We start from the raw sequence: 19,878 nt of genomic DNA, 5'->3' as shown, positions 1-19,878 counted from the left end.
TATTTAAATGCAAATTGCTTAATTATCTTGCAGAAAATATAAAAACACCGACAATTATGTGGGTATATATTCATTGCGTACACCACAGCTACTGATAACCAATGCTAAAATGGTGAAGCGCATATTGGTTTCTGATTTTAAAAAATTTCACGATAATTTTTTTACAACAATGGTGAGTAGAAGTGATATTTTCAAAATTATTTGTATACTATAAATAATGATTATGTTTGAGTTTATGAGTTTGATTTTGCCCAAAATCAATGCAGAGAACCCTTTTGATATAACAATCTTTACATTTCGTCAAGATAAAGCGATCAAATTAAATATGTGTGTCAGTCCGAACATTACAATTTTATCAAACTCCAGGCCGCAATTATGGACCAATCGTAATGAAATTTTGTATGGAGGACTGGTTCCGGCCCAATTTTATTTGTCCATATTTTAATTTCTGTATGAAATATTCCGGTAAGAAAAGTAGTTTATAAGTGGAAAGTCAACATATTATCTTTCACTTGATGCAAAGAGAACGTCAAAGTGAACGGTCGTGCTTAAAACTTGTGTCTGATCTTTATTAAAAATTAATATATAATCAAAAGTTATTTGCGTCTCTGTTAATGAAAGTAATACATTTGTAGATAATTTTTATAACCAAATTGCATTTGATAATATTAACTGCAAGTACTTTAACAACAAACAATAATTCAATATCTGCGTTTGCATCGGTACAAAAAAAAAATATCAAAAAAATCAAAAAATGTTCTCAACTCCAACAACAATAAGAGTGTGTTTTTACAAAGTCATAAATTCAACAAGATAAGACATTTTTTTTTTTGAAACCATTCTTCAGTGAACGGCTTTTGAATTTAACATAATGTAATTTTACGATATGGTAAAATAACATTTTTTCTTTTATACATTTTGTAAGTATTTAACCGAATTTAACGATCACGATGACATGGAATTCTTCTCGAATAGATCCTTTAATTCATAAATTTCGTTTCTGATACTACTACATGAAATGTTCCGCCAAGATTGCGATTTTAAATTACCTGCAACCTGCATTGTTTCTTGTTGCATGTTTTTTGTTGCATGCTTTTTGTCTAGTCGTATTTCTTCCATGTCTTTGCTTTTTAATTACTAAATGTTGCTGAAACATTTTTCAGCAACTTTTCCTTTATACAACTGTCAAAATCTGTAATAGCTCATTTAGACTAGCCATAAATCCTGGACTGGATTTAATAAATCTAGTACAAATCCTATTGCATTTAGACATACATTTTGGAGGATTTAAATGGCAGTCAGCTGATTTTTGATCATAGCACAATTACCAAGGTAGATGCATCAGCCCATCTGATCGAATTTGAAACGTCAAAAGAATTTTTTGTGAATTGAATTCGTCCAAAAAAACATACGTCAAATTACAAATTTATTGTTTAATACAGAAAATGTTAGCACATTGTGCTACTAATGCTAACTTAAGAGCAAATAAAGAATTATTCTATAGCAGTTTGCCCATCTAAAATAAATAAACGAATTATTTTATCGTTTAGATATCGTAAATATTAGTCTTGGTTGATTTAAATCAACTTAGTACATCAAAACAAATTTAATTTTTCCGCCTTTTTTACAGATTTTTGCAAAAAACAGACTTGTATACGAGGATTTATGCTAGATTTAAAAAAATCCTCTCAATACGAGGATTTATTTTTGTATGGGAAATCTGGTAGATTTTGGCTGGATTTAACAAATAAAACCTGATAATGTGCTAAATCCGGCTAATGAAGTCAATGGACTATAACATTAGTAATAATTAGGTGTGTCTTTTTACTTACTAAATGTTGCTGAAACATTTTTTCGGCATCTTTTCCTTTATACAACTTCAAAATCTGCAGATTATTACTAATTATCGCGTAAAAAGACACAGCTAATAGTAAACCGTGTAGTCAATACTCCCATCTTGTCACAAAACAAATCCACTAAAATTATCCAACCAATAGCTCATTTAGACTAGCCATAAATCCAGTACAAATCACATTGCATTTAGATATACCTTTGGAGGATTTAAATGGCAGTCAGCTGATTTTTGTTCATAGCACAACTACCAAGGTAGATGCATCAGCCCATCTGATCGAATTTGAAACGCCAAAAGAAGTTGTTGTAAATTGAATTCGTCTCAAAAATATACTGCAAATTACAAATTTATTGTTTAATATTGAAAATGTTAGCACATTATACTACTAATGCTAACTAATGAGCAAATAATGAATTATTTAATCATATATACATCGTAAATATTAGTCTTGTTGATTAAAATCAACTTTGTATGTCAAAGCAAATTTAAATTTTTCGCCTTGTTTACAAATTTTGGCATTTTAAATTAGTAGCAATTCACCGATGCATCTACCTTGTTTCGTGTGCTAGCTTGCAACTTTTTGTATTTTCAAGCAACATGTTGCAAAAGCAGAGTTGTATATGAGGATTTATTCCGGATTTAAAACAAATCCACTAAATATGGGATTTATTTTTGTATGGGAAATCTGGTGGATTATTACTGGATTTAGCGAATAAATCCTGATAATGCCCTAAATCCGGCTAATGAACTCATATATAAATGGCCTATAATAGAGATTAAGTTCGCAAAAAAAAAAATGAAATTATGACTGCCACTATAAAAGAGTACGATTAAACCAGTGTTGATGAAGTTATAAAACCAATGGAAAAGAGAATATATACATTGTCTTTGATGAACTAAATAAGGAGATAATTATGCTTGAAAGCAAACAACAACACAAGGACAACGAGCTTTCAATGCTGAGACAACAAATTTCGTAACAAGAAAATTTGACTGTTTCTACAAATATACACCTCTGTGGAATGCCATTCTATGAAAATGAAAATTTACAAATTCTATTTCAAAATTTATGCACATAATTGAATTTTATGCCTCCAAACATTAAATATATACAGCGTTTGAAAAAACATAACAATGGCAATCGAAAAACAACAGCAAATGATGGATTTATCCTGGTAAAGTTATTCTCCGCATATGAGAGAAACAATTTACTCAAAGCCGGCGTTCCCCATATAATTTGAAATTTGAAAGCAAGCAACGAGCTGATTCTGTCACGGCCTTAACGATGAAAAGAAAAAAAAAATTATGAAGTGTTTTGATGCTGAGTGATTGATTAATTAAGCACGAGAGCGCCCACGTGCGCTCAATGAGCGTTACTCTCTCCACGCACACAAATAAACCAATTACAAACGCCTGCACTTACACAATGACGCCCCGTAAAGTATGCAATAGAAAAACATGGTGCCTATCGCTGTCGTAGAGTCTTTCAGTAGACTCTACTGATAAATTTAATAGTACCTTTCGCTCTTTTTACCAGACAACGACTGGTCTCCCATACAATACCGAAACTGCCAACTAACTGTCACGGCATTTGTCATCTACCTGTAGTGTTGCCAACGAAGATGTTCTTGCGTTGCCTAAATCATTATACTTTCATATTACTGTTGCCAATAATTTAGTTATTTTTGAATTTGGTTCACTCAAAAAAAATTTACCAACATATATAAAAAATTGTCTCAATACTGACATTATAGAATAAAATATACAATATTTTTCAATAGATTTTACATTCTTTTACTCACTTGTTTTTAAAATAATTCTAAATCCTAAGCCGCAGGTGTTTGCTGCCCAAAGTCTTAATAAGAAAATTGATGAATTTCACAGAATCTTCGTATCATCTGGTGTTGATATTATTCGCGTGCCCGAAACATATAATATTCCCGGATTTACACATTTTCGAGCTGATCTTTAATCAAATGTAGGTGGAACATGCATTTACGTGAAATGTGGAATCAAATATAAAATTATAACAAAATCTAATTGCAGCTCCCCAAATGTATATATTTTTCTTGAACTTTTCTTGAACTAACAAACAATCAGACATCACAGACCTTCTATCGGAACTACAAAGTATTTCTATGTCATACAGTGATACCATTGTATCCGGTGATTTCAACAGCAACATCCTAGTGGAAAACACGTTGACCGACAATTTACAAATGTTTGATTTACACTCTGTAAACACTTCAACAGCAACTCATTTCCATGCTACCTCAAACAGTTTAATATATGTAATTTTCTTAAATCATCTGTCAAAGCTTTTTTATACGATCAATATTCTCTAAACACGATCTGATTTTTATGACTTATGATATTGCTGTTACTACCACAGGGAAACATTTTCGTTTCGTGATTTCAATAAAACTGATTATGGCGTTTTGCATCACAACATACTCCACATAAATTGGGATCAAATGCTTGATGTTAACGACCAATTAATTGCTTTTCAGGAAAAATGCAATCACATTTTCAATAACTGTGTGCCACTAAAAACTATATCGCCGAAGCACAAAGAAAAACATTGGTTCAATAATTACATAAAGCAACTCATTTATCAAAGAGATATGACCTATAAAAGAGGGAAAAAGTATAAAAAGCCTGAAAGTTTAAATCATCAAGACAGCTAGTTACTTACAATATTCAAAAAGTTAAATCCACTTACTACAAAAACAGATTTTCTATAGCAGTTACCGGCAAAAGTAAATGGCGAAAAATACAGAAAACTAGATAAAATTCACATGCTGACATTGATATTGATGACATAAACTCAAAGTTTTTTGGGGATAATCATGTTTCTCTTTCTAAAAATGTATATTCCAAATTGAACATTGTACGAAAAGAATATGATTTTTCTTTTAGATGTGTCGAGCTGGCTGAGGTCATCTCAACGTTTAAAGAAATAACTTCGAATGCCGAAGAACTGGCTGGAATTAACCCAAAGCTTTTAAGATTATTACTGCCACAACTTCTTCCTCACATAACGCATTATCATAAACACAGTTATACCTGTTATACCTGTTCCCAAATCAAACAATGGTTATCGCTCGATTGGATTGTTACCGTTATTGACACAAGTGATGGAAAACTTAATGAGTAAGCAAATAGTAAAGCCTTTTACATAGCCTTTTACACTGTCAATGATTCAATTCTTCTTCTGAAGCTTGAGAAATTATTTAACTTTTCGACTACGGCTTGCCGTCTACTACGTTAATATCTAAATAATCTTTCACAAATGTTTAAAAAAATAAAGCTTCCATCGAGTTACCCGTAAATAATGGTGTAGCTCAGGGTTCCGTTTTGGACCCCTTCCTTTCGAGAGTTATCTTGCGCTCCAGCCAGCCATATGCAGAGGCGGACGGAGAGGGCTAAGTTGATTCCAAATTGTCTGAAACGGATTCCGTTCAAACATATGTAGGGTCTAAACCATTACTTCGATTAAGTACATCATTTTCGTATCCAAGTGTACGAGTATATACCCTCGTTAGCCTAAAGGCTGAGGGTATAAAGAAGGAATAAAATGTATTGAGGGGTTTGAAGCCGAAATTTTGTTGTTATACCCTCCACCAAGTATGGAAGGTATATTAGGTTTGTTTTTCCGTTCGTAATACATTGAAATAATTATTTCCGACCCTGTAAAGTATACACCTATGGCGAAGACCAAAAATGTTTTACAATCGATGAATCCGAGTTTCACCCATTCAGAATTCGCGAACTGTTAACATATTATATATAGTATGATATACATTATTTAAAATGAAGTGTTTTAGGAGAATCAAAAATGGGTTGAAGCCAACAAGTTTTTTAATGCTCCCTTCCGATTTCTGGCTTAACCTTACATTTAATAGACATATGCCCAAAGAAATACTCAAGGAATACTTCATGTGCAATATGATACTAGCGTATCATTTTTCGATATATCCACTGCATCCACCTAAAATTGATGCTGACATTTTGAAGGCGGAATTTCGGGGTTTTTGAATTGTTTTAATAATTCGGACGCGCAACAAGATAATATTCAAAACTCATAATGGGATTATAGAAGTCGTGATTTTACGTCGTTTAATGCATATCACATGAGTGTGCTCCTTACAGGAGAGGTAGAGGTTAAACAGTTCCGGATATATCACCCCACATTGGGGAACTCCCCGTTTCACTCTACGGGGTTTGGACTTCTTGTTCTTGAATTCCACGTACGACTGGCGTCCACATACATATATAATTGACTATCCAACGTTTCAAGCTTGGCCGGACTGCCTGACTGTATCAAAAGCTTTTGATAAGTCAAGCGCCACCATCACTGTTCTATGACACGGCGGTCTCTGGTTGAGTCCTTGACAAATATATGTGGTAATGGCGTGCAGCGCTGTTGTCATGCTGTGCTGCTTACGGATCCATGCTGATGATTGGCAACTTAATAGCTATCTCTGATACTGGGGAGGACTAAGGCTTCAAGGGTCTTTGCTATGGGCGACAAAAGCGAAATCGGCCTGTACGGTTCACAATGAGGGTGGCTGGCGACAAGTTGAGAACTTTAGTGAGATACTCCACTCTCGGCTCATCCAGCTGTTTTAACATTACCATGGAGATTCCATCAGGGCCCAACGCTTTGGATGATTTAGCGTTCCTGATGGCATTGTCAACATCATCCATTGTAAACTATGGTGGTTCATCCTCGGCAGGAAGAGATCTAATTCGACGTAATACTCTTCTCTTCGCCCTGTCACTCTCGGGGTGCTCGACAAACAGTCGATTGAAGTAACATGCACACTAGGGTTAGTCATTTTTTCATTTTTTTTCGAATATCAAAAATCTGTGGAAATGGCATGTAGGGCAGGCAAAAATAATAAGAATTGCGTTTTTACTTTTTCGAAATTGTAAAAAACCCTTCCGCACAAAATGCAATTACTTTAGCTAAAAACAAACTTTTTTAGTTTACTTTTTTTTTAATTTTTAAATTTGAGAATCTTGGAAATAATTTTTTTTAGTTGGTTTTAGTGCATCGATTTCAAATATGCAATTTGATCAAAAATCTGTCATTTAGTTTTTAAGCTACATCGATTTTAAAATTTGCAACTCGGTTTCATTTCCCAGTTTTAAAAATTTTAAACGAGTTGCTCTAATAAAAGTTTGACAATACAGAAGTAATGTCATAATACATAATTTATATCGTTTTGAGTTTTAAATTATTTTTTCATAGTTTGTGTTCACATCGCCATGTCGTTTAAAAAAAGTTGCAAAAATGTCCAAAAAAACAGTGATAACTGGGTCAAAAATTTTAAAGCAAAAATACCGAATGAAATAAAAAAGCTGTTTTGCCGCTATACCATTTTTTTTTATTTATTTATTTATTGAGTCTAATGAACAACGTTCTTACAGACTATTAATATTACAAAATTATTATTATTAATTTACAATAATAAGATTAAATTAAATTATCTATCAAAAAATTTTTAAAATTCCTTTTTGATGTGTTAAATTCCATTAAATAGCTATTAGGTATAGAATTTAAATAATTTAATCCCCTAATTAAAGGACCATTAAGGGTATAATTTCTTTGATATATTTCAGTATAGAATAAATTCCTATGCCGAAAAGATATTCTACTACCCAGCAAAATTTGACGGATGGGGTTCTTTGCGATGACGTGATTTCATGTCATCTTTTGCATTGGTTCAAAGGAAGTCGTGAAAGATCCGATCTTTTCATCAGCATTTGTACCCATTCCATCGATCCAATAGAGATGATGTTTGTGTTTTTATTTACACACCTGTTTATTTTCATTTTGGTATGTTCCAGTACTGCAAAAATCTACTAATTTTTACTATTTTTTCCGATAACATAAAGGAAAAATTGTTATCGTAGTAAAAATAAGTAGATTCTTGCAGTTTCTGGAACAGACCAAAGTTGTTAGAACTGTCGTCGTGATGTTGTCTTACATTTCCTGCATATCAAACAACTAAAACTTCTAAACAATTGGTATTATATGAAGTCCCAACCATCGAGCTAAAAATAGAATCGGACTGCACACATTGCTATTTTAAAAGTTCCCTTGTCTGTTCTAAATCTGACATAGAATGAAATCAGTCAAATCTCGCTTCTTGGAATTTGACAAGGTACATTTATAGAAGGTAGAAGTGACAATCAGCTGTATTCTTACTTTTTTTGTAAATTTAGTTTTCAAAATGTAATAGGGTCTACTCTTGAAAATTCGAAATTTGCTTCCATAAAATACTGTTTTTCTTCCTAAACTTGTAGTAAAAATGACCTACCACAGTTCTGAATGCTTTATATTTACATTGTCATTCAAATTTGTTCTATTTTGGGGGATTTTCACAATGTATTTATGTTTTTCCTGAGGAAATTTTTGGAACGACCCTATTATTCAATATTTTCTTTGACAATTAATTTTCAATACCAACAATGTTGTTTTTGTAAATTTGTTAGTTGTTGTAATTCATGCACATACCTTCTATAAATTTAACTTGGAATTTGAAAAAAAAGTCCGAAACGAAAAGGAACAAGAATCTGAAAATAAAGAAACTACTTTTGGAAAGAAACAATTAAAAATAAATTAATTAAGCATAAATGGTATTTTCCATAAAAAGTCTCTCCTCCCCGTTCGTTACATTTTGTTCTTAGAGATCCCTAAAGCAAGCCGGGTTGTAGATCCCTACATATTTCCGTCACTAAACAAAAGAGTATAATTATCATAATGTTATAAAATAACAAAATTATAAAATAAAAGTAATTTACGAAATAAAAATACTTAAAGGAGTGCATTTGGAGTCCATGTTGAAATCTGAACTGGTGATGGGAAGATAATTGAAAAAACCTTTTGTAAGATGAAAGAATATCAGTTGCGGAAGTAATCTTTTGCGTTGCAGCGGTGGTGATTACATTGCAATTTTGGATGTAAACTTTTGAAAAACTAAACTGATAAATTAATTGTAGCTATTTCATGAATTCGTTTGAATTAATAAAGAGTTTTGTTTTTCATGAAAACCATATTTCAATACAGCATTTCCATTTTCCAAACAAGACATGAAAATTTCATGCCAAGGGGTTGGTGAAAATGACATGCCAAAGCATTGGTTAAAATGACATGTCAAAGTATGGGTGAAAATGACGTGTCAAAGCATTGGTGAAAATGACATGTCAAATCATTTGTGGAAATGACATGCCAAAGCATTGGTGGAAATGACATGTCAACGCATTGGTTAAAATGACATGCTTAGGATCCAGAAAAGAACGTCATCTTTTGGGGTCCACGCTCATATAAAATTCATCGATGAAGATGCTAAAAAGATTACATGCTAGATCACTTGCACCCATGATTGAATGTCATCTTTGGCATCGAACATTTTGCTGGGTAGGTATACAAAATGGGATTTTAGCCAAGAGTTGTGGACAATTAATATTTCCATTTATTAAATCAAATATAAACAACATTGAATTGATTTTGCGCCGCTTTTCAAGCGATAACATACCAAGATGAGCACAGCGAATGTCATAGGATGGTCGTGGATGTATAGCATTCAAATGAGGTAACGAAAACTTAATAAAACGCTTTTGTATTTTCTCAACTCTTGCTATTTGAATCTGTGTATTAGGGTGCCAAATCAATGAACCGTATTCAAGTTTTGACAGCACAAACGAGGAGTACAAAGTCTTTAGAGTATAAGGGTCAGAAAAATCTTTAGCATTGCGTTTAATAAAGGCAAGTGTCGAATAAACTCTTGGAATTAACTGATCCAAGTGAGATTTAAAAGTAAACTTAGAATCAAAAAGAAAACCCAAGTCCATAGCTTCATCCACCTTTTTTAGACTTGAATTTCCCAAAAAATATGAAATAGTAAACGGGTTTCGTGACCTTGTGTACGTTACATTGAAACATTTATTTAAGTTAACCTTTAAGCCATTTGAGAAACACCAATCATTGAAACGATCAAGATCTAATTGCATAGCTGATATATTCGAAAAAGATCTTATTTTAGAATAAATTTTCAAATCGTCCGCATAGAGCAAAAATTCTGAATTTTTAAAACAAACAAATATATCATTTATGTACAGAATAAACAATAAGGGGCCCAGAATACTGCCCTGGGGGACAATCGAAACCTGAAAATAAGGAAAAGATTCATACTTATCAATACGGACTATACATACTCTATTATAGAGGTATGATGAAAACCATTTATGAACAGAAGAATGTATACCCAGGGACAATAATTTTTCCAATAACAAGTTATGTGGAATTTTGTCAAATGCTTTTGAAAAATCTGCATATACTACATCAACTTGCAGACTCTCTTCCATTGCTGACAAACAATAGTCAGAGAAAACTGAAAGATTTGATATTGTAGACTTATTTTTACGAAAGCCGTGTTGTTGAGGAATAATTAGTGACTTTGTGGAAAAATACAAAATGTCATAAATAGCATGTTCAAAGATTTTAGATATAGTAGTTAACTTGGAAATTGACCGATAGTTGGAAACATCATTGCGACTACCTGATTTATAAACAGGAGTTATGTACGACACTTTCCAACGATCAATAAAAACTCCTTCAGTTAAAGATTTATTAAAAATGTGAAGAATTGGATCTATTAGTGACTGTAAGCAATTCTTTATTAACAAGTAAAAAAGTATCAGTCGGCTTTGCCGACAGAGATATACCCTCAGCCTGTGTATATTGAAACAATTTTTTTCCAAAAAACGCATGTATTTTGGGCGTTTGAACTGACAAAAATGTTGATTAGGATTTAATATCAAAAGTTTTGCGGAGGAGATACTAAAAAGAATGGATCTCCAGCCACTACATATGGTACCATAGGGGTTTTTTAGAACTTCAGGGATGTTTGCTCAAGAAGTATGAACTTGCCCCTGAAACAACTTTTATCATCGCAATTGAGGCAGCAATGCAAGTTGCTTCAACAAAAATCGAAGTGATTCGAAAGCAGGTCTTAAAGTGAACATCTATCCGAAATTTTGAGTGGGAGGTACCGGATGGAGTGGACAAATATAGTCCATATTTGAACCTGATCTATATCTGGTAGATATATTAGGATGTGTAAAGTATGGACCAATTCGGCCACTCTCTTCAAGAGTTACCGTACGAACAATTTTTCCCTAAATTTTTGAACTTTTGTGAGGGAGGTACCTGAAGGAGTGGACCGATATGGCTTATCTTCGAACTTAAATTATGTTTGGACAAAATATTAAGAAGGTCAAACTTTGGACCGAATCGGCAGACCTGTTCGAGAGTTATTTTGCCCTCCAACCTCCTCACACGGTGTCATAGGGGTTTTTTGCAACGCTCAGGCTATTTTCTCAGGAAGTATGGACTTGCCCCTGATGAAACTTATACCGCCGTATGGAGGGCAGTGAATACAAGTTGCTAAAGCAAAAATCAAAGCGATTCGAGAGATGTTCCTAAACTGAACTTTTCCAAAATTTTGTGTGGGAAGTACCCGACGGAGTGGACCGATTGAGTCCATATTAAAACCTGATCTATGTCTGGTACACGCTCCACGATGGGCAAAATATAGGCCAAATCGGTTACACCCTTCAAGAGTTATCGTGCGCACAAATTTTCCGAACATTTTCGAACTTTTGTGGGGGAGGTACCGGAAGGAGTGGACCGATATAGCTCATCTTCGAACTTAAACTAAGTTTGGACAAAATATTACGAACCGAATATTATGAACCGAATCGGTTCATCCCTTCGAGAGTTATCGTGCGCTCCAGCCAGCCAGACAGACAGACAGACGGACGGACATTGCTTAATCGACTCCAAATTGTCTGAAACACATTTCGTCCAAACATACTTGGGGTCTAAAACCATTATTTCGATGAGGCACATTTTGCCCGTATGAAAGTGTATATACCCTTCATAGCCTAAAGGCTGAGGGTATAAAAATGGACATAGGCCATCAGAATCAATCTTCATTGAATTTTTTACTTTATTTATAGCACTCCGAATATTATCGGCAGTCAAAGTTATTTGCCCTAAATTTAAGTTTGACGAAATATTATTAGTATGATGATCGCTTACACTTACATCGAAGTTTGAGCGAAAAAAGTCCGCAAAGAAATTTACAATTTCTTCAGCATTGTCAGAACTGTTATTATCATAGGCCATTGCAGAGGGAATATCAGTACAGCGTTTTTTAGCCTGCACGAAAGACCAAAAATTCTTTGGATTTGTATGAATATTATTTTCAATTTTAAGTAAATATTGTTTATATAAAAATTTATTGAGGAAATTAAACTCCTTTACGCATAACTTATATTGATTAAACACCTCAACACAATCTGTCTTAAGATAAGACTTGTGCAGTTTGTTTCTCTTATTTTTTAGAGCTTTTAATCCCTTTGTATACCAAGGATGGTTATTGACAATAGGTTTCTTAACCGGAACATACTTCTCAAAAACATTTAATATACTATTAAGAAATATATTATAACAGGACATTGTATCTCCGTCACAAAATAATTCAGGCCAATTCAAATTAATAAAGATGGAATTTAAAACATCAAAATTACACCTTTTAAAATCATATTCCTTAGAGTGCAAAATATTAGAATTTTTAATGAAATGTATAGATTCAATTTCAATTGATATAGGTTTATGATGTAAATTTGCAGGAAAAAATGGGATCAAATATTCACATACATTAGTTTTAAAAACATTTTGGATAAAAACTAAGTCCAATAACTTATTGAGTTTATTAAATAAATTATTTATTTGCACAAGGCCAATGTCACAAAAAGAATCAATGATATTAATTTCTGCTTCTTTATTTGCATTAAAAGGAATCAAATCACCATTCAATTCAACCCAAACTAAATCAGGTAAATTGAAATCACCCATAATAATAAAATGAGCATTTGAACCCATTTTTTCAAAAAGAGTACGAATATTTGCTCTGTTCCAGAACCTGCAAAAAGCTACTATTTTTTACTACGATAACATTTTTTCCTTTATGTTATCGAAAAAAATAGTAAAAATTAGTAGATTCTTGCAGTTCTGGAACAGAACAATTATTTATATGTTCAGCGTATAACTCATTAGAACTGTTTGGGGGGATGTATGAAACACATACACACATAATGCCTTCTTCCATGGGAACCATCACAAAAAGCTGATCCAATATATCATCAACGACCACATCACAACAAGAATATGAATTATAGCAATTTTTGACAGCCACTAGAACACCGCCACCTCTAGTAAGACCAAGCTTCTCATAACATCGATCTTTTCTATAGACTCGAAATTGGTTAAGATCAAAAAATTCTGCATTGTAAAAATCATCATTCAGCCATGTTTCGGTAATGATCAGAATATCAAAATCGCATGATATCGAAAACTGAAGAATATTGTCAGCTTTAGACCGCATACCAGATATATTATGATACAGAAACTTCAGTTTTGAGGTGTTCACCTTAGACTTCGACAGGTTCCTCAGCTGCCTTTCTTGGAAAAAACACAAAGGGTCGGATTTTTATATTTCTAGGCCAAAGCAAGGGGAAACGCCAATTTTAAAATTCACATGCTTTAGTGTATTTACAACGACATCTTTTTTAACCAGCCTCGTACAAACAATATGCTCTTTTATAATCGCTGAATTTGAAACGACATACTCAATTATTTTTTCACTTGTAGTAGTCGGTTTGAATGAAGAAACATGAACATATTTCATTTTAGCAACAACATCCAAATCATTGGACAAATTCTGTCCGACAGCAAGAACGCGTTTACGACGCCTACGTCGTTTGACTTTCGACCACTCATCATTCTTAGCAACTTCAGACATGTTCGATCTAATTTCCGAAGCCGCAGTTGGATACGAAGAAAGAGAAGTAGCATCATCAATAGAAACAATGCCTTGTTGTTGCGAAATAGCATCAACTTGAGACCGTGTGTTATTGCTATTATTGTTGGACTGCAGGTTTGTTACAGCAGAAAGGCATTGGCATAGAAATGTTTGTTTTGATTTTCTTCATTTGTTCAAGGTTACGCGAGAGTTTATTGAACTCTGCTTTCAACTCTTTAAACTCGTCCATGAAGTTAGAAAACTTATTATCTTTTAGTTCTCTTAGCTCATTTGAAATTGAAGAGATTTGAGAAATCATTTCACAAGAAACAGACAGGCAGTCATCACAATTAAATACAATGTTGATGTTTTGATTTAATAAAGCAATATGTTTTTCCTCCAATTTAGCACAGAAGAAATGCAATTTAGCTTTGCAAATATGACATGCAATAATATTAGCACCAAGAGATTTAAAACACTTCGCGCAAAGAGTTTTTTGGGGGAGCGTTCATTGTGTACGTCTTAACAACTCGATTGCAAGATGATGATACGAATTTCCGAAAGAAATCAATATAATTGAAAGATATAGAGGATTAGTGCTTGAGAAATCTAAAAAAAAATCTAAAAAAATATTATCAAATTTTAAAAATCACAAAAAAATTCAAATAAAAAAGTCGGTTTTGAGCTAAAGTAATTGCATTTTGTGCGGAAATTTTTTTCACAATTTCGAAAAAGTAAAAACGCAATTCTGCTTGTTTTTGCCTGCCCTATATGCTATTTCCACAGATTTTGAATCTAAAAAAAATGACTAACCCTAATGCACACCTCTTCGGGTCAGTCAACGTAACGTCGCCAAACGTGGTTGAGGTTCTATCTTCCCTTCTTCCAGGGTTCGAGAGCAACTTAACCGTTGCCCACAATTCACCTATACCAATGTTGCAACTCTTCAGATGATTTAACCACTTGTTCCGCTTATGCTCGCCGACCAGCCTGTTAATCTCCAGTGTCAACTCCCTGACTCTGGGGTCATTGGGGTTGTCTCGACGAAGCTCACCACGCTCATTTGCTAATTCCGTGGCCTTTGCTGGGAAATTTGGTCTTACTTCGGGTATTCGACCAACAGGGATATGGCGAGCGGCTGCAGCAGTGATGATGTCTCGGAACGTCCTTTCCGCTACCCGAACATCAGAAGGATTGGGCAGATTTTAATATAGTCCCGGTATACCATTCTCCGATTTTGTTATAACTCAGTCAATTTTAATTTAATAGCCTTCGAATTTACCATGCGATTTTTTGCTTCAATTTAACCGATTTAAACAAAATTTTTCAGATTTGGATGAAGTCTCTGTATATAATGGTACTTTTGTTTTTAATATTCCCTCTTTAACAAATTTTCTGGAGTTGTCACATAGTTCGTTTAAATTTGAAATACAATTAATTGAAACTATAGTCATGTTTATACAAACGGTTTTCTATCTCGATTTATTTGACTTAAAATGTCCGAAAACACATGACAACTAAATCAAGATAGATTCATTATCATAACAATGTAAATTTTTTTAGGCCAATGTTCACTCTTTATTTCCCAAATCAAACGTTGTAATATACTCTATGTCTAAAATTAGAACGTTTGTAGTTTGAATTTATCATACATATAACAACAATATCCCACTCCTATCAAAATACTGGCATTAACTATTGGCAAAATTATTCCAGATTCGAGCTTTTTTAAGTTTTTTTTGACAACGTATTAACAAAAATAACAGGATGCAGTCAACTAAAGTGAATTGGTAAACTGAGGCAAAATAAGAAAACATGGATTTTTCGTTCAAACTGTCAATGATAATCTGGTTGTGTCTCAAAGAATCGGATTTTGTCGGATGTAATTTTTGCATAATTTTATTCGAAAGGGATGTCTGTTTCTTGTACCAAATGGCCGAAGCTGCAATTTTTAGATACGTTTCATGAAAGAAACGAAATGCATTAGTTTTGTATAAAATTTTATTGCTTCAATCAGCATAACGGTACATCTTATGTACACATTTTTTTCACAAAGAGGAAGTCCATTGACCACTCTTTAATTCCCATCTCAAAAGATGTAATAATTCCATTAACTTTTTTAAATACAGTTCCTTGAACATGTGGTCCGTTTATATAAATTTCAATATAAATTACCAACGAAAAATGTTCTATGTTTGAGGGGCTATAACTTTATAGTAACACCATATATCGACAATATTCTTTCAGAATTGTCCTATTTGAAGTGTTTTCAATAAAATGAAATCATAAAATTTTAAAAAAGTCAAAAACACATTTTTCGATTTTTGTCCACTGGGGCACCATTGTGCGTTGTAAGCTGCAGTTGTTGTTGAGCTTGGTTTCTTGCACCGCAGCGACCTTGATATTCCTCCGACTCATACTAAAATGGCTATTATGCAAGATAACTCTAAAACTAATTTAAAATGTCGAGTTCTTTATGAAGAAGTTTGGTATATGTCAGTGATTTGGTATAGCCCCACTTTACGGTACCTACAGATTTTAAAGCATACTTTGTTATATACGGCATAATTATTGTGTTTACCCGTAAGCAGACGTTTGAGATTCCTTGCAATCGCGAAACGTATCGACCAAAAACTGTCAACATCGGTCTACATATAGGTTAAATTCGGCTAAGATTCGGTATTTAGTCTTCGTTGCGGGTATACAAGTTTTCAAATGAAGTTTTTCGGTATTGCTCCAAGTCTTCATATAGCTCCCGTAGAACTGCCCCTCCAAATTTGCGGCATTTTGGACATTTTAGCTCCAATATCCCACCGAAATTGTTTGAATTTGGTACTTAGTCTTCCTTGTTGGCATAAAACTTTCCACCAGAAACGTGTCTGTATAGGCCCACGTCTAGAACGGTACTCTCCGGTGTTTGGGGTTTTGACAGGTAAAAAACGTCACTTGCAAGAAATCAGACGCTATAGGTTCACGTTTTGTTATAGCCGCCATATAAGGGTAGCCACCATTTAAGATTTGTTGAAGATTTTAGTCACATTTTTCTACTCAATTGGTCGTTAATTAAATTTTTGTTTTGCCAGAAGATAATAAACTTACACGCAAACTAATTGTCCATATATACCCAGGTTTAAGTCCAGTATAGTTTTTCCCATTTTTATGTATTTCAAGGGGTTTTTTTGTTCCATTTTCAAACCGAGATTGCTGTAATTTAACACTGTGAATATTGATCCATGTTTTGGAAAGAACTACGATGACGCCCCATATGAGCTTTTTTGAATGGAGCATTATCAGTTGGAATATACTACTACTGGAATAATAGAAAGAGCGTAGTACTTTCATATACAAAATACAGTTCATGGTGTCCGCAGTGTCTTCCTACAAATTAGTAAATGCTATTGTACAAAAAGGATTTTCTGTCGTATTTTTATGTTTTGTTCGATCTATCGAATGTTAAAAAAAACTAAGATTATTGAGATAGAGGTCAATGGTTATATTTTATTTATTGCATATTATTTCAAATATTACGAAATTACATTGAATTTCATCTTCAGGGATTTTTCTTTTGAATTTTATTTTGGGAAGTACTTTCAATGGATGCACATTTCTAGATTTTTTTCGTTTTCCGTCTGCGGCAAATGACTTTATAACGACAAACGAAATCAAAAAAGAAAAATCGGAAACACATTCACATTCGTCAAAACCTCAACAAGTATCAGTCGGCTTTGCGGATAGGAATATACCCTGAGCTTGTGTGAACTGAAACTATAATCTATGCACAGATCGAATAGCGGCTACACAACCAAAATCCTTACAGCTTTCGGGCCATTTTCTCTGGAAGTATGGGCATGTCCCCGAAAAAACTTGTATTGTAGTAATAGGGGCCCGAGAACAATTGTTGCAAAAAAGAAAACCGTTATTTCGATGAGGCACATTTTGACTAACGCCAAAATATCTTTAGGGAATAACTTCAATGACAATAACAGTAACAACGATTGGACACTTGAATTTCCAAAATTGAAAAACTGACCCTATTCTGACACCGCAGCGTGATAACAGACAAAAAAAGAAGACACGTATCTCGGCATGTTTTCCTATATTTATATAACTCCTAAATCTACCTGCAAATATAAAAAATACTAGTGGATAACGCCACACTATGTCGCGAATTCATATTAACTGTGGCCACAAATAGAAGGAGTTATCATAGGTGCATCAATTTTGGTCGAGGACAAAAAACTGGGATTTTCGGTCCACATTTTGATATAGCCTCCGTACCTCCCGATTTTCAGTATTTTGAAAGTTTTAGTCACAACAACCAACTGAAATGGTTGAAATTTGGGGTTTAGTCTTCGGCAAAGGTATGACACATTCCAACAGAGAATTGTGGGTGTATGTCCACTTTTTGATATAACCATATAACGGTACCTCCCGATTTTCGGTATTTTGAAGATTTTAGTCTCATTATCACACCGAAATTGCTGAAATTTGGTATTTATTCTTCGGTGGGGGTATATAACTCTCCACCTGAAATCTGTCAGTGTAGGTCCTCGCATTCATATAGCCCATATGGAAGCGTACCTACCGATTTTCGGTTGTGCCCTCAATATCCACCCGAAATGTCTGAAATTTGGTGTTCAGTCTTCATATTTTTGTGGGCCTATTGAATACATCGAACTGCTGTCTTCAAAGATGAGAATTTTTCTTTAAAAACGTTTTTTGAGTGATTAATGGTCAAAAAAACGGTCAATCTAATGTTGACTTTGGCTGTTCAACATTTTTATACCCTCAGGATTTATGGTAACGAGGGTATATACACTTTCATACGGGCAAAATGTGCCTCATCGAACTAATGGTTTTAGACCCCAAGTATGTTTGGACAAAATGTGTTTCAGACAATTTGGAGTCGATTTACCAATATCCGTCCGTCTGTCTGTCTGGCTGGTGCGCACGATAACTCTCGACCGGATGAACCGATTTGGTTCAAAATTTGGCTTTCGCAATATGTTATCCAAACTTAGAAGATGGGTTATATCGGTCCACTCCTTCCGGTACCTCCCCCACAAAAGTTCGGAAATGTTCGAAAAATGTGTGCGCACGATAACTCTTGAAGAAAGTAACCGATTTGGTCCATACTTTGCACATCGTGAAACTTCTACCAGACTTAGATGAGGTTCCAATATGGACTCAATCGGTACATTCGTTCGTGTACCTCCCACACAAAATTTCGGAAAAGTTCATTTTAGGACCTGGTCACGAATCGCTTTGATTTTTGTTGTAGCTACTTGCATTCACTGTCCACCATATAACGGTATAAGCTTCATCAGGGGCAAGTCCATACCTTCTGAAAAAATAGCCAGAAAGGTACAAAAAAGCCCTATGACACCGTGTGTAGTGGTTGGAGCGCAAGATAACTCTCGAACGGATCTGCCGATTATGTCCACAGTTTGGTTTTTGTAATATTTTTTGCAAACTTAGTTTAAGCTCGAAGATAAGTCATATCGGTCCACTCCTTCAGGTACCTCCCCCACAAAAGTTCAAAAATATTCGGAAAAATTGTACACACGATAACTCTTGATGGGAGTGACCGATTTGGTCCATACTTCACACATCCTAAAATATGTACCAGACATAGATAAGGTACCTCCCACACAAAATTTTGGATAAATTCACTTTAAGACCTGCTCTCGAATCACTTTGATTTTTGTTTCAGCAACTTGCATTCGCTGCCTTAATTACGGCAGTAAAAGTTTTTTCAGGGGCGAGTCCATACTTCCTGGGAAAACAGCCCGAAAGTTGTAAAAAACCCCTATGGCACCATATGTAGTGGCTGGAGGGCTCGAACCGAATATATTACCGAATATAGCTATATTATGTCTTTCGCAGGCTAGTGTGATAAAAAAGACATATCCATTGATAACCCCGCAAATTTTTGAGCTTTAATCCTATCCATATTTTTGTCGGTGTATAAAACCACCCTAAACACATAAGTTTTTTTTTTTTTGAAAAAAGTCTTTCAATCCACACAGGCTGAGGGTATATCTCTGTCGACTGATACTTTTTTACTTGTTTTTTTTTTTAATTTATATTTTTAAAAGTCTCTCGTCCAAAAGCAAGATTATTAGGTACATAATAAGCCCACAAAAA

General features: G+C 34.0%; 1 protein-coding gene and 1 long non-coding RNA gene across 2 annotated transcripts in view; one reads left to right on the top strand and one right to left on the bottom strand.

The window, feature by feature from the left end:
- The window catches only part of LOC141397490 (uncharacterized), an 82,053-nt gene extending 77,965 nt beyond the window's left edge, over positions 1–4,088 (bottom strand). The window contains exon 1 of the long non-coding RNA XR_012411410.1: positions 3,655–4,088. This is a non-coding gene — a long non-coding RNA (uncharacterized lncRNA). The remainder of the gene's footprint in view (positions 1–3,654) is intronic.
- Positions 1–19,878, top strand: part of LOC141397484 (probable cytochrome P450 28d1) — a 30,351-nt gene that overhangs the window by 355 nt on the left and 10,118 nt on the right. The window contains exon 2 of the mRNA XM_073973843.1: positions 34–172. Within this exon, the coding sequence (XP_073829944.1) occupies positions 34–172 (139 nt within the window). The remainder of the gene's footprint in view (positions 1–33; positions 173–19,878) is intronic.

The sequence above is a fragment of the Musca autumnalis genome, unplaced genomic scaffold (assembly GCF_047663935.1).
Source record: "Musca autumnalis isolate F117 unplaced genomic scaffold, ASM4766393v1 scaffold_3, whole genome shotgun sequence".
Classification (NCBI taxonomy): domain Eukaryota; kingdom Metazoa; phylum Arthropoda; class Insecta; order Diptera; family Muscidae; genus Musca; species Musca autumnalis.
Note: the sequence above shows the minus strand (reverse complement) of the source record. Positions and strands in the feature narration are given on the sequence as shown.